This window comes from Aethalodelphis obliquidens, unplaced genomic scaffold (genome assembly GCF_003676395.1).
Source record: "Aethalodelphis obliquidens isolate GAN/ISIS:26980383/991018 unplaced genomic scaffold, ASM367639v1 scaffold36, whole genome shotgun sequence".
NCBI classification, from domain to species: domain Eukaryota; kingdom Metazoa; phylum Chordata; class Mammalia; order Artiodactyla; family Delphinidae; genus Aethalodelphis; species Aethalodelphis obliquidens.
The window spans coordinates 11,147,659-11,163,101 of NW_020837980.1; the positions used below are offsets into that span (position 1 = coordinate 11,147,659).

At 36.8% G+C, this 15,443-nt stretch overlaps 1 protein-coding gene across 1 annotated transcript in view; it reads left to right on the top strand.

Annotated features, from left to right (window-relative positions):
• GYS2 (glycogen synthase 2) overlaps nucleotides 1-15,443 on the top strand; it is a 56,259-nt gene that overhangs the window by 14,632 nt on the left and 26,184 nt on the right. Inside the window, exons 4-5 of the mRNA XM_027129240.1 lie at nucleotides 1,887-2,069; nucleotides 7,001-7,145. Of these exons, the coding sequence (XP_026985041.1) occupies nucleotides 1,887-2,069; nucleotides 7,001-7,145 (328 nt within the window). The remainder of the gene's footprint in view (nucleotides 1-1,886; nucleotides 2,070-7,000; nucleotides 7,146-15,443) is intronic.

The window sequence follows — 15,443 nt, forward strand, 5'->3', positions numbered from 1 at the left end:
ATTCCTGAAAGCATGGCAGTAGGATTTCTTCCTCTTCCTTTCATTACCTCAAGATGGTTATGCCTCACTTAAAAATCGGAGAATGAAGAGCGTCCCTAGCAAAGTGGGACTGTGGTCGAAGGACAAATCACAGAACTCTATGTTGGGAGTGTGTCCCCCTGACCAGTATAACTTCTTTCTGATGTTAAGTCCAACAGCCATAAAGGGCTGCTTTGCGGTGAAGGGGAAGTGAAGGGGTGGTCCTATTGCTTTGTCTTGGTGACACCGTAGGAGAAGAAGAGTGAGGCTGCTGACAGGATCTGGCCTAATGACAGATAGATGCAGGCTTAGCATCAGTTGCTGAAACCAACTCTTCCTCTGCCAACTGCCCCAGGGCTGAGGCCAGCCTCCACGAGCACCCACACATGCCACACATGCATGCACGTCAAGCCTTCCAGGTGATTCTGATGTACCCTAGGTATGAGAACCGCTGTCTTAGGTTAACTCTCCAGACTTCCCAGTTCTCTGGGCAGGCTCCTTGAACACAGGTGTTTTTCATTATCGATGCTACTCCCCCACTAGGGAAACAGTCATTAAGGGGAGTGGAATGTAAATATTAATTTTTTGTAAGGGTGAAACAAAGTAACATTTTTTATTGAAGTGCAGTTGATTTAAATATTGTGTTAGTTTCAGGTGTACAGCGAAGTGATTCAGTTATATATATATATTTTTTTTTCCATTATAGGTTATTATAAGATGCTAATATAGTTCCCTGTGCTACACAGTAAATCCTTATTGTTTATCTATTTTATATATGGTAGTGTGTATCTGTTAATTCCATATTCCTAATTTATCCCTCCTTCTAACCCTTTGGTAACCATAACTTTGTTTTCTATGTCTGTGAGTCTGTTTCTGTTTTGGAAATAAATTCATTTGTGTTATTTTCCATATTCCACCTATAAGTGATATCATATAATATTTGTCTTTCTCTCTTTGACTTACTTCACTTAGTATGATATTCTCTAGGTCAATCCATGTTGCTGCAAATGGAAATATTTCATTCTTTTTTATAGCTGAGTATTATTCCATTGTATATGTATACCACATCTTCTTTATCCATTCCTCTGTCGATGGATGTTTAGGTTGCTTCCATGTCTTGGCTACTGTAAATAGTGCTGCAATGAACATTGGGGTGCGTGTATCTTTTCGAATTATGGTTTTCTCTGGATATATGCCCAGGAGTGGGATTGCTGGATCATATGGTAGCTATATTTTTAGTGAAACAAAGTAACTTTTAGGTTAAGAAACTGGTGCCCTGACTAGTGTTAGAATGAGACCTGGAATTAGACCTGGGTCCTCAGTGTGTTATTAAATTTCTATTTGATTCTAAGCAAGTTATTAATCTCTTTCCCTAGTTCCAAATTCTTAAAATAATAGTATATCATTTAAAATGTTTTTGGCTTCAAGGAACAGAAAGTCCAAATAAGACTGACTTAAAACATGAAGTCATTTATTGTTTATTAAATAGAAGCTTGTAAGTGGGTGGTCCCAACTAATTCAGCAGCTCAGTGAACCTTCAAGGATAATATTGCTATTATCCATTCATCCATTTAATGAATAGTTATTGAGTGCCTACTGTGCATTTATTCAGGAGTCCCCTCTGTGGATACAAAAATAAATTTGATCCATATTGAAAGAGAGGATTATGCCATAAACATATATGGGCTTTATGAACATGCAGCTAAATTCTATAAAACCGTTATATTTGCTAAATCTGCCTGCTTTGTCTTTAGATCCCTTTAAATTATGCTAAAATTTACAGGCATGATAACGTTCCTTATGCTGTGGGCCACGAGCAAGATCCAACTACACCACCAACTTTTCTAAAAGCTTCTTTTCCGGTGTAGGTGACAGATCATGCCGATGGGAAACACGTCATTGTCCAATTCCATGAATGGCAGGCTGGGACTGGACTGATTCTTTCTCGAGCTCGGAAACTTCCGATTGCTACAGTCTTTACCACTCACGCCACACTGCTTGGGAGGTATCTCTGTGCAGCAAACATCGATTTCTACAACCACCTCGATAAGGTAATTAGTCCTTCCACCTTCCCCCCTCATCACCTTTCTTTCTGATCCTTGAAGCTGAAGGATGGGAAATATTGACCTTCGTCTTTCATCTGTCATCCAGATGGCAGAAATGCCCTTTCAACCAATCAGTATTCATGACCAAGCCTCCCCTGAGTGACTGAGAGCTCATACAGTTTAGCTTTGTTCAGAGTGCAGTAGAGTGTAGCAAGGAGAGGCCAGATGGCTGTCCACTTTGGAGCAATAGACCCAAGGTCCAAAGGCATCTGGTGGGAGTCAGACACTGAGGATGTGAGGTCGGGCTGCTGTCTACTCTGAAGCTTGGGAAATGCTGTGAGGACTCTGGATCCACACACAGATCTGAGTGGCAGGTGCACGGCAGGGAATCTAGCCATCAACTTGTTCTATGAGCCTTACTTCCTCCATCCTTCAAGTGAGCAAAGGTCAGATTTCTGCTGTGACTCTGCAGTGAGTTATAGGTGGAGCTTTGTGGGGGTCTAGTAAAACAGAGTTATCAAAGACAGGGATGTGGGGCTTCCCTGGTGGCACCGTGGTTAAGAATCCACCTGCCAATGCAGGGGACACGGGTTCGCGCCCTGGTCCGGGAAAATCCCACATGCCGTGGAGCAACTAAGTCCGTGCACCACAACTACTGAGCCTGCGCTTTAGAGCCCGCGAGCCACAACTACTGAGCCTGCGTGCTACAACTACTGAAGCCCGCTGGCCTAGAGCCCGTGCTCCGCAACAAGAGAAGCCACCGCAATGAGAAGCCCGCACACCGCAACGAAGAGTAGCCCCCGCTTGCCGCAACTAGAGAAAGCCCGTGCGCAGCAACGAAGACCCAGCACAGCCAAAAATAAATTAATTTAAAAAAAAATTTCTTAAATGAAAATAAAAGAATAAATGAAACAAAATAAATTCGGAGAGTATTAAGATGAAATTAGTACAAGATAATGAAAAAAAGATGAATGAAAAGATCTACGAGTAAGAAATACATCTCTGAAGAAAAGAAAAAACAGGGATGTGGATCCTTGCTGACTAAACAGTTGGGTTTGCCTATCTTAGAAGACTGCCTTATTCTATGACCCAAAGTCATTCAGTTTTGACTTCTTCTATTTTCCATCAGTTCAATCAGGTTAATAAAAGTATGTTTCTCACATCATCCTGTCAGTAATAGTGATCAAGCATCTGAGTAACATAAAGCCAAGAGTTTTGCAGATTTGGTGTCTATGTTGCCAATTAAGTCAATTTAGTATTTTAGGGTTCTGTTCCACTATCAGGAACATTAGGAAGTTGGAAAGTTGATTTCTAAAGACTCCCCCAGTTTAAAAAATCTCTAGAATTCTATGAAACAGAATGCATGCTTGTGTGAGTGTGTGTATGTTTGTGTGTGTTTGTAACATATGAATAATACTACTCAGGTAATGAGGGCAGAAAATTATACTATCATCTCAGAGACATTTTGAGCACAGGAAAGTTCTTTCAGACAAACTTTAACATTTGCAAAGCAATGAATGGTCCTAAGGAGAGCTTGCCTATAAAAAGGTCAGCTAAACCTGAAGGTCAATTTGTAAACATTAGATGTATATTTAAAATAAAGTCACCAAGGAATTCAAAAAGTCAGGAGATCAGGGAGATTTCCTAATGGTAGACTAATGAGGGCAAACCAGCGATCTGTGATAAACTCAACCACCATATTTCCTGGAGAAGAGCGGACTTTGATTTTTGTGAAAGAGAAAATATTACAGAGGCATATCAAATATTTCACAGCAGAATACTTAAGAGCATTGGATAAACAATTACTGAAAACAACTAATAATATTCATCAGATTTTATTAATCGTTTTTAAGGAACAAAACTATTATAATATATAGTTATATATTATAACTGTATCTGTTCAGTAAAAGGTCAGTGTTTATATCACACTGTTTTCAAATATGAGTATATATCTCCCTAGCTTAACCCCCTCACTTGTTGAAATATGGAAGCTTAGCCAGACCCTAGCCCATCTCTCTCATAAAAAGTCCTGCTCAGCAGAGTGACTAGTAAATCAATAACAAGTAATTAAGAACTAGGTTTTAAGTTAAAAACTCATAATCATTATTCACAGGAAAGGCCCCCATATCAATTTCTACAGCAGACCTTCCAATGCTCACAGTAGGTTTAGAAATTCAGTGAAACAGCAAAACACCAAATTATATATATGAAAAGTTTTTAAAAGTTCAACATAAGAAATGAGTCATAAATTAGTCTTTGGTACAGGATCCAGTCAGTTTCAGTGAGCTCTGACTCAGGCAAGTAGACATCGGGGGAAAATGAGAACAAGGATAAAAGCATTTAACTTTGATAAAAGCAGAAAGATTAGAACTATTTTACTCAAAGACATTAACTGAAAACATTTCTGGTTAATAGCCGATTCATAAGGACCTTGATGTTTGTTTATGTTTTGGCTTAAATGTATTAGTTAAAATAGCATTGCAACTATTTTCAGCCAGCCTATGAATTTTCTGAGACTCTCCATGAAGATGTTTCAAAATTCATTCTTATCGGTCCTGCCATTGGTCAATCGTCTCCTCAATGATAATGACTAGATACCTAATGCTTTAAATAAAAAGGGGATGGGCATTAGTTTTCTTATGTTTAGGCCTCTCTTTTCTTGATAGCAATGGGATTTCCTAGATGGGAAAGTGAGGACAGGGCTGTTTGGGATTAGAAAATGGTGAAGAAAGCCATAGACAATTGTTTGGTGGATTTTAACTCTTTCCTCTGACCAAGTGTTGAGCTGGTCAAGTTCAATTATAGGGAATCGCAAGGCCTCTGCTATCCTCTCCCTGTATTTTTGCATACTTGGTTTCCTCATTTAGGAATCCTATCTTCTCACCTCTAAATAGTATTCAAATGTTAAGTGCTACCCCTATGTGAAATCTTACTATTCTCTACAATAACAACAACACTACTACTAAATAATAACAATAGCTGAAATTATCAAGCCCTTTCCATATGCCAGACACTTTTCTAAACATTTGATGTGTGTTAACTCATTTAATTTCCCCCAAACTTAATGAAATAGGAAACATTTCATTCCAGAGTTATTTTTCTCAAACACAGACTATGTCTTTACCATACCTCTAGCTGAGCCCTTTCAGTGCTTGCCATTGTATTCAGGACAAAGGCTGAATTTCTAGCCTTGTCTTCAGGGACTTCTGGGATCTGGTCCTATTACCAGGATGTTTCTCTATTACGTGTCCTACATTCTACACCCAATGCTATAGTCACATCAGATGTCTTGCTATTTTCTACACATACAGTTTGACTTTATATATTTGCTCTTTGGGGCAACTAAATTTCTCAGTCCAAAATAACCTTTCCCCAAATTAAACTTTCATGCCTCAGTCCAAATGTCATTTTATTTATCTAATCAACTTAGAAATACAAAGATTAATAAGTCATGTTCCTTGCCCTTGAAAATCGTACATTCTAGAGGTGATATTGACAATATGAACAATTGCATAAATATGACATACTTTTCTCTCTCCTCAGCCAGGATGAATCAGACCCTCTCTGATCCTGCACCTTACTCAGACACTTACTCATTTCTGCCCAACTTTTACCTGCTTTCTCATTCATAAGCTCTTTGAAAGCAACAAAAGTATGTAAATTACTAAACAAATGTAGGCTGAATGAGAGATTTGGTTGAATGAATGAGACCAGCCATACAGAGCTGATCTAAGCATGCCATATAGAGCCTTGATTCAGACATTTTCAGAGAGATGGTTGCAAATATTACAGTCAAGAAAGAATGCTCTAGGTATGTCCCTGTTGTAATCTCTAGAATCATCTAATGAGACTCTTTTAGAACATTCCTCTACATGGTGCAGTCGTTATTGGGATTGCCATGTTGATTGAGCTGGAATCTACTTGATATAAAAGCAGGCAGGAGCCCAGGTGTGGAGTCAAACTGACTTGGGATCAATTCAGGGCTCTGCTAAGATACTTAATAGGAATGTGACCTTGGGCCACTTTCTTAACCCCTAAAAGTTTCAATTTCCCCCTACGTAAGATGAAGACAAAAAATGTGTCTCTGGTTTATGAGGATTAAATATGATACCGCTCTTAGAAGGGTCTGATACATAGACTTCAGCTTCTAATAATCTTTATTACAAAAAGCACCCCACTAATACAATGCCAGAAACTTTATATACTTTTTTGTCTTAGACACGGCTAGTTTCATATGCAGCTATAGAGACAAAACATTCAGTAATTAAGCAAAATGGCAAAAGCCCGCAACGGTTGCTAACTGTGTTAAGTAACTGTTGGGAGTTTGGCTTTTTTTTTTAAAGTTAAGATGCCCAGAATAATGGATGATTACACAATCTAACACACCATCTAATTAAAGTAACTGTACACTCCTTGAAGTTTCACGGTGTTGGGAGTTATATAGCATGGAAAAGCATTTGTCTTTTCTCTTTGTCAGGTTTCTTTCCTTTAGTGAATAGGAAGGATAATACTTATCCTTACTTTCAGTATCAAGTTTAATGTCAGCTTTGTTTCATTGCTTATGGAAAAAATATGATAAAGACCTTGGGGAAAGGAATTAGCTCAACATTTATAAAGTAAGTAAAAGGATAATTAAAATGCCAAAAAAATCAAGAATTCTCTATGATTATAGCAAAGGGGAAATATCGTTTACATAGGGGGTTAAATGACAGTTTAGAAGCACAGATGAACTAAACAGCACTTTTTGTAAGCATTAAGTAGCTATGTGCTTTAGTAATGGGTTTAACAGAAATTTATCATTATTTCTTTTGTGGTCATAAAATTTCACACAGCCTTGAAGAAAAACAATATGAGAAATATGTGATTTTGTTTTGCTTGTGTAGAAGAATCGGTGTAAGCAAATGTGTATGTGCGTGTGTTTTGTTTTGTGTTCACAGTTTAACATAGACAAAGAGGCTGGGGAAAGGCAGATTTATCACCGGTATTGCATGGAGCGTGCCTCAGTCCATTGTGCTCATGTATTCACCACTGTTTCTGAAATAACAGCAATAGAGGCAGAACACATGCTGAAGAGAAAGCCTGGTAATTATTATCCCTGAGTTTGTCACCGACCTATGAGAATTTTGTTTGAAACAAAAATGCATAAAATAATAATAAGAGGAAAAATTGCATTCACTATTACCACCCAAATCTTTACACATATTTTCAGTAGCTTTGTTGAACACTAAGCTATATCTGGAACATACTAGTGTACAATCTGTGCTTGTCGTATAGTCTATGCTTAAAATGACCTAGTTCTGAACTGGGTTGTCATAATGACTTCCTGTGCGTAAGCAAGCTGAGTTGATTTTTCTATTTTAAGAAAATGAAAGTCCAGAAAATATCAGAAATGTGAGTGATACTACCCTAGTCCTACATCCTAGAACATCGCCTTATTGGTCCTGCTTAGTAGAAACCTGTTGTTTTACTTCTCCCAAGATTTTCTTGTAAGTTTTTCTGGGAACTATCCCCAGACCCATCCAGAGGTTGCAATGCCAAGAGGCATGTTCCTAAAACATGACACTGTCACCTGACCACAGCTGATTGGTCCAGAGGTAGACATCTGACATAAGCTGGACCAATCAGAATGCTCTCATAAGAAGGAGTCTAAACAAATGAGTCTGTTTGAATGCACTCTTGTATAACAGAAATGTCACCTTGGAAGCTGTTAGCAGTGCCCATTTTCCCGTTATGTTGCATGAGATGCAAAGAAAGTTAACCTACAGTGAAGTACAATAAGAAGCAGAAACAGTTTGAGAGAGAGAGAACTCTATACTTTCCACAGTGATTTAGACCATGGTTTAAACTAATTCCTGAGCCCCAGCTAAGTCTTTGCTATGAGACACTCCAGCATCTTATTAATAAATCCCTCCTTATTATACTTAGTGTTAATAGGTTTCTGTTACTTGCAACCAAACAGTCCTAATTAATACATCCTCCTTGCTTGATTGCTGTGGTCTTGTCTCTAGTTGTCTTTCTTTCAGATACCAGTTGAATATCAGAGAAAGCATTTCAAAGTGCTAGATAATTAAAAAAGAAGAATCCAAGTAATTTGAGTAGTGACAGCCTCAAGATCCTATGCTATTCTTTTTTCTTTCCAAGGGTTCTCTTCGATTCACTTGGGTTCTCACTCTCATGTCTCTTACAGGAGTTTGCTACATCAATATGCTCACTTGTTTCTTGGATTCCTTTTTTCCCTTATCTTCAGTATCCTTTTCTGTGCTTACGAAAATGCTTTATTTTTTCCTATTCTAAAATAAAAGTTTCTCTTGAAGCCACTACTCTGTCAGATGTCTATACAATCCCATCCTCCCTCCTTTTGTTAAATATTTTAGAAAAATAATCCATAGTTCTTCCACTTACTCACAGCCCCTTCAACTCTAATTTCCAACCTCCAACACTTGGTCTAAAATTGCTTTTTCAAAAGTCACCAAGTTCAGATTTCTGTAATTTTCTTTATGTTCCTTGACATTCTTTAGAAGTTAAAGGTGGCGGATACGTCTATCATCCCTTACTTTTCATGACATTACATATTCTAAGTTTTCTCAAATATGATTCTTTTCTAGTGTCTCTCATAGTTCCTCTTCTATCTTCCATCTTTTAAAAGCAGACATCCTCCGTGATCAGATTCTGGATCCTGCTTTCTCTACATACTATTTTCTTAACTTCCTGTTTTCTTAAGGAGATTGCTGTAGGATAGGGGTGAAAACTGTGGACTTGTTGCCAAACTGCCTGAATTCAGTATCAAAAATGACTTTGTGTTGAATATATGTCACTAGCTGTATGACACTGTGAAAGTTGCTTAAGCTCTCTTTGCCCTAATTGCATAATGGAGATGATAATACTATCTCTTATCTAGAATTGTTGCAATGATTAAATAAGTTACTACACGGGAAGAATGCAGATCAGTGCCTGGTTCATTGTAAAGGTTCAGAAAATGACAACGATTATTATTTTGTATGGATCAGACTTTTCCCAAGCTCTCATCTCTTCTTCTGCTCACTTCGCTTGGAGGTTCTACTAGAACTATAAACCCCATAAGCTACTCCATTTCTGACTAGTAAAAGAATCACGTGGTGGCTCTGATAGAAATTGTGAGATCCCTGATGCTTTGTGGTTCAAGAAGGTCCACAGACTTCCAATGGATTATTAAGCACAAAATTTTTCCCAAGAGCATTCTGAGAAAAAGCATCATATAGCACATCATTACTTTGTATTTTTTCGTTTTCCTTGAAGTCTTCCCCAGTTAAAAGTATAACCACAGCTAAAAGGTGTGGGTGTAGCTCCAGAGCAAGAGGGAAATGTTGGCTGGATCAAAAGCTTATATAGGGCCAGATATTTTTAATAATATTATCATATGCTAATTGGCAAAGCCTTATTTATTAAAATTTGCCCAGGCTGCAGAGAGGGTGTTTTGCAAGAATATTCGTCTTGAACTGGTATGACTCTCAAAATCTATTATATGGAGTTTAGGGAATTTCTAGCAGTCCCCTTATGTGATGTGTGATGATGTGAATTATTCACAAGACAATGAATCCCAGGAGTGTCTACTGCATTCAGAACATTCAGTAAAATGGCTCAAAATCCTGTAGAATACTTTGACAGTGCATCTGTATAATACCATATGGACAAGGCGGGTATGGAGTGTTCAGTTATGATATAATAAGCACTTTTTCAGGTGGTCCTTGGCCAAGGTTGTTAGAATCATATTCCTTCTTCATGATCATAGTGAGTCATCGCATACGTGATATCACTGAAAGCTATATTCTGAATTGCTTCTCTCAAAGTCACTTCCAATTATCAAAACAAAGAATGATCCAAAATCCCCTTGGTAAGGAGTCCCAGTAGGCCTCAAACAAGTAGAATAAACTTGCAACAAGAAACAGACTTCCCATGGTGATCTCTCAGAAATTAAAAAAGTACAAAGAAGCATCAGTGTCAGCTCTTTTGGATTTAATCATTGCTGCAATATACTTCCAGCTTAGAACTAAGACCTGAGCCCTTCCTAAGGAAAAAAATTGGAATAAAAGTATGAGCAAATACTCCTTAAACTAGTTACACATCTGTAGTGAGGTGTACATGCTGTGCCAGTACTAAAACCTGATGATAAAACAGGATACGGTACTGTGATGACAACATATGCACTCTAAATAAGACACCGAGGCAGCATTCAATTCCTTTTTGGTGGCAAGCTCTTTAGGGGTTTTTTTGTTGTTGTTTTTTCTTGTTTTGTTTTGTTTTTGTGCTGTCAACGACTGGTAGCCAATAATACTATTTTATTTTTTATTTTTATTTTTCCATGATAAATAATATTTATTGAATGCTTGTCATGTGTCAGGCCCCATTCTAGTATTTTGTTCACATGAATAATCTCATTTCATCATCACAGTAGACTAATGAGATAAGAACTATTATTAACCCTCCTTGCTATGGATGAGGAACCCAAGGCACAGAGAGGTCAAGTGACTATTCCAAAGCCAAACAGCTTGTAAGTGCTGCCATCTGGATGCTGTCCAGCCAGACCTGTTATTTTTTTAAATTTAATTTATTGAAGTATAGTTGATTTACAATGTTGTGTTAATTTCTGCTGTATATTCAAGTGATTCAGTTATATATATATACTTTCTTTTTCATATTCTTTTCCATTATGTTTTATCACAGAATATTGAATATAGTTCCCTGTGCCGTGCAGTAGGACCTTGTTGTTTCCATATTTTTACTATTTTAGATGCCCAAGGAATCATAACTCACCCTTGGTTCAGAATTCCTGAGCAATTAGACTTTCAAACTGATGGCGATTCTATTTCCCAAAATTCTAAGTATGGAGCAACATTTCAATAAAGTAATATGGAAATTATTCATTCATCCAACAAGTAATTATTAAACACTGCTTCAAGCAATAGGAAAGGGTAAGTGGATAAACACACGTACCTACCTTCATAGAGCTTACATTCTGAAGGGAGGAGACAGGCAATAGACCAGATTATCAAATAAATGCACGATATGTTTGGGTTAATAAATGCCGTGGAGAAAAGTAAATCAGGTAAGGGAATAGGGAGTGGAGGTGGAGGTGGTGGGCATGTTTTGTTTTTGATTTTTTCTTTATGTAGCGTTTCAGAGAAGTCCTCTTTGATTAGGTAAAATTTAAGGGAACAAAAGATAAGACTCAAGGCTTCATCTATACAGGAGATGCCTATATACCCAAGAGGGCAAAAAAGGAATGAAATAAGAAGTTACTTTCTTGGACTGTTACAACAATTTTGTGAGCTCTGTGCATAGCCAAGATAAGTTGCTTGCAATCTAATATTTTGCCTGCTCCAAAAACCAAGCAAGATATTTTATTTATTTTTATTCTTTTAATATTTTTAAAAAATTTATACAATTTTTAAAGGTTACTTTCCACTTACAGTTATTACAAAATATTAGCTATATTCCTCATATTGTATAACACATCCTTGAGCCTCTCTTACACCCAAGAGTTTGTACCTCCCAATCATCCACCCCTATATTGCCCTCCCACCTCCCCACTGGTAAACACTAATTTGTTCTCTACATCTGTGAGTCCAAGCAAGAGATTTTAGACTAGAGTAGTTCTGGTTTCCACAATACAGTTGTTCTTCAGTTTCTACAATGTTTTTCATTTACAAAATCCTATTTTTACTCAGTTGCTTTACTACCTAGAGAAAAAAGAGAGGATCCAGGGAGCTGGATTAGCTATATGTAATTAAGAATATCAAATTTCTTTTCATTTTCCTTATTTCAAAGACATCCATGTGGTAAGAGACTTTTTGTCCACCCAAATTCTGAATTTATTCTGTTTTGTTTGGTATTTTTTTTAAAAAAAACAATAAATTCAGAATTTGGGTGAGAAGATATACTTAAAGTGATGAAAGGGAAGAACTTACAACCAAGATTACTCTACCCAGCAAGGATTTCATTCAGATTCGATGGAGAAATCAAAAGCTTTACAGACAAGCAAAAGCTAAGAGAATTCAGCACCACCAAACCAGCTCTACAACAAATGCCAAAGGAACTTCTTTAAGTGGGAAACACAAGAGAAGAAAAGGACCTACAAAAACAAACATAAAACAATTAAGAAAATGGTCATAGGAACATACATATCGATAATTACCTTAAACATGAATGGATTAAATGCTCCAACCAAAAGACGTAGACTGGCTGAATGGATACAAAAACAAGACCCATATATATGCTGTCTACAAGAGACCAGCTCAGACCTAGGGACACATACAGACTGAAAGTGAGGGGATGGAAAAAGATATTCCATGCAAATGGAAATCAAAAGAAAGCTGGAGTAGCAATTCTCATATCAGATAAAATAGACTTTAAAATAAAGAATGTTACAAGAGACAAGGAAGGACACTACATAATGATCAAGGGATCAATCCAAGAAGAAGATATAACAATTATAAATATATATGCACCCAACATAGGAGCACCTCAATACATAAGGCAGCTGCTAACAGCTATAAAAGAGGAAATCGACAGTAACACAATAATAGTGGGGGGCTTTAACACCTCACTTTCACCAATGGACAAATCATCCAAACAGAAAATTAATAAGGAAACACAAGCTTTAAATGAAACAATAGACCAGATAGATTTAATTGATATTTATAGGACATTCCATCCAAAAACAGCAGATTACACTTTCTTCTCAAGTGTGAATAGAACATTCTCCAGGATAGATCACATCTTGGGTCACAAATCAAGCTTCAGTAAATTTAAGAAAAACTGAAATCATATCAAGCATCTTTTCTGACCACAATGCTATGAGATTAGAAGTCAATTACAGGGGAAAAAACGTAAAAAACAGAAACACATGGAGGCTAAACAGTACCTTACTAAATAACCAAGAAATCACTGAAGAAATCAAAGAGGAAATCAAAACATACCTAGAGACAAATGACAATGAAAACACAATCATCCAAAACCTACGGGATGTAGCAAAAGCAGTTCTAAGAGGGAAGTTTATAGGTATACAAGCCTACCTCAAGAAACAAGAAAAATCTCAAATAAACAATCTAACCTTACACCTAAAGGAACTAGAGAACGAAGAACAAACAAAACCCAAAGTTATCAGAAGGAAAGAAATCATAAAGATCAGAGAAGAATAAATGAAATAGAAACAAAAAAACAAGAGCAAAGATCAATAAAACAAAAAGTTGGTTCTTTGAGAAGATAAACAAAATTGATAAATCATTAGCCAGATTCATTAAGAAAAAGAGGGAGAGGACTCAAATAAATAAAATTAGAAATGAAAAAGGAGAAGTTACAACAGACACCTCAGAAATACACAGCATCCTAAGAGACTACTACAAGAAACTCTATGCCAATAAATTGGACAACCTGGAAGAAATGGACAAATTCTTAGGAAGGTATAAGCTTCCAAGACTGAACCAGGAAGAAATAGAAAATATGAACAGACCAATCACAAGTGATGAAATTGGAACTGGGATTAAAAATCTTCCAACAAACAAAAGCCCAAGACGAGCTGGCTTCACAGGTGGATTCTATCAAACATTTAGAGAAGAGCTAACACCCACCCTTCTCAAACTCCTGCAAAAAATTGCAGAGGAAGGACCACTCCCAAACCCATTCTATGAGGTCACCATCACCCTGAAACCAAAACCAGACAAAGATACTACAAAAAAAGAAAATTACAGACCAACATCACTCATGAATATAGATGCAAACATCCTCAACAAAATACTAGCAAACAGAATCCAACAAAACATTAAAAGATTCATACACCATGATCAAGTGGGATTTATCCCAGGGATGGAAGGATTCTTCAATATATGCTAATCAATCAATGTGATAAACCATATTAACAAATTGAAGAATAAAAACCATATGATCATCTCAGTAAATGCAGGAAAAGCTTTTGACAAAATTCAACACCCATTTATGATAAAAACTCTCCAGAAAGTGGTCATAGAGGGAACCTACCTCAACATAATAAAGGTCATATATGACAAACCCACAGCAAACATCATTCTCAATGGTGAAAAACTGAAAGCATTTCCTGTAAGATCAGGAACAAGACAAGGATGTCCATTCTCTCTACTATTATTCAACCTAGTATTGGAAGTCCTAGCCACGGCAATCAGAGAAGAAAAAGAAATAAAAGGAATACAAACTGGAAAAGAAGAAGTAAAACTGTTGCTCTTTGCAGATGTCATGATACTATACATAGAGAATCCTAAAGATGCCACCAGAAAACTACTAGAGCTTATCAATGAATTTGGTAAAGATGCAGGATACAAAATTAATGCACAGAAATCTCTTGCATTCCTATACACTAATGATGAAAAATCTGAAAGAGAAATTAAGGAAACACTACCATTTACCACTGCAACAAAAAGAATAAAATACCTAGGAATAAACCTACCTAGGGAGACAAAAGACCTGTATGCAGAAAACTATAAGACACTGATGAAAGAAATTAAAGATGATACCAACAGATGGAGAGATATACTATGATCTTGGATTGGAATAATCAGTATTGTGAAAATGACTATACTACTCAAAGCAATCTACAGATTCAATGCAATCCTATCAAATTACCAAAGGCATTTTTTACAGAAGTAGAACAAAAAATTTTAAAATTTGTATGGAGACACAAAAGACCCTGAATAGCCAAAGCAGTCTTGAAGGAAAAAAACGGAGCTGGAGGAATCAGACTCCCTGGCTTAAGACTATATTACAAAGCTACAGTAATCAAGACAATATGGTACTGGCACAAAAACAGAAATATAGTTCAATGGAACAAGATAGAAGGCCCAGAGATAACCCACGCACCTATGGTCAACTAATCTATGACAAAGGATGCAAGGATATACAATGGAGAAAAGACAGTCTCTTCAATAAGTGGTGCTGGGAAAACTGGATAGCTACATGTAAAAGAATGAAATTGGAACACTCCCTAACACCAAACACAAAAATAAACTCAAAATGGATTAGAGACCTAAATGTAAGACTGGACACTATAAAACTCTTAGAGGAAAACATAGGAAGAACATTCTTTGACATAAATCACAGCAAGATCTTTTTTGATCCACCTCCTAGAGTAATGGAAATAAAAACAAAAATAAACAAATGGGGCCTAATGAAACTCAAAAGCTTTTGCAAAGCAAAGGAAACCATAAACAAGACGAAAAGACAACCCTCAGAATGGGAGAAAATATTTGCAAACAAATCAACGGACAAAAGATTAATCTCCAAAATATATAAACAGCTCATGCAGCTCAATATTAAGAAAACAAACAACCCAATCCAAAAATGGGCAGAAGACGTAAATAGACATTTCTCCAAAGA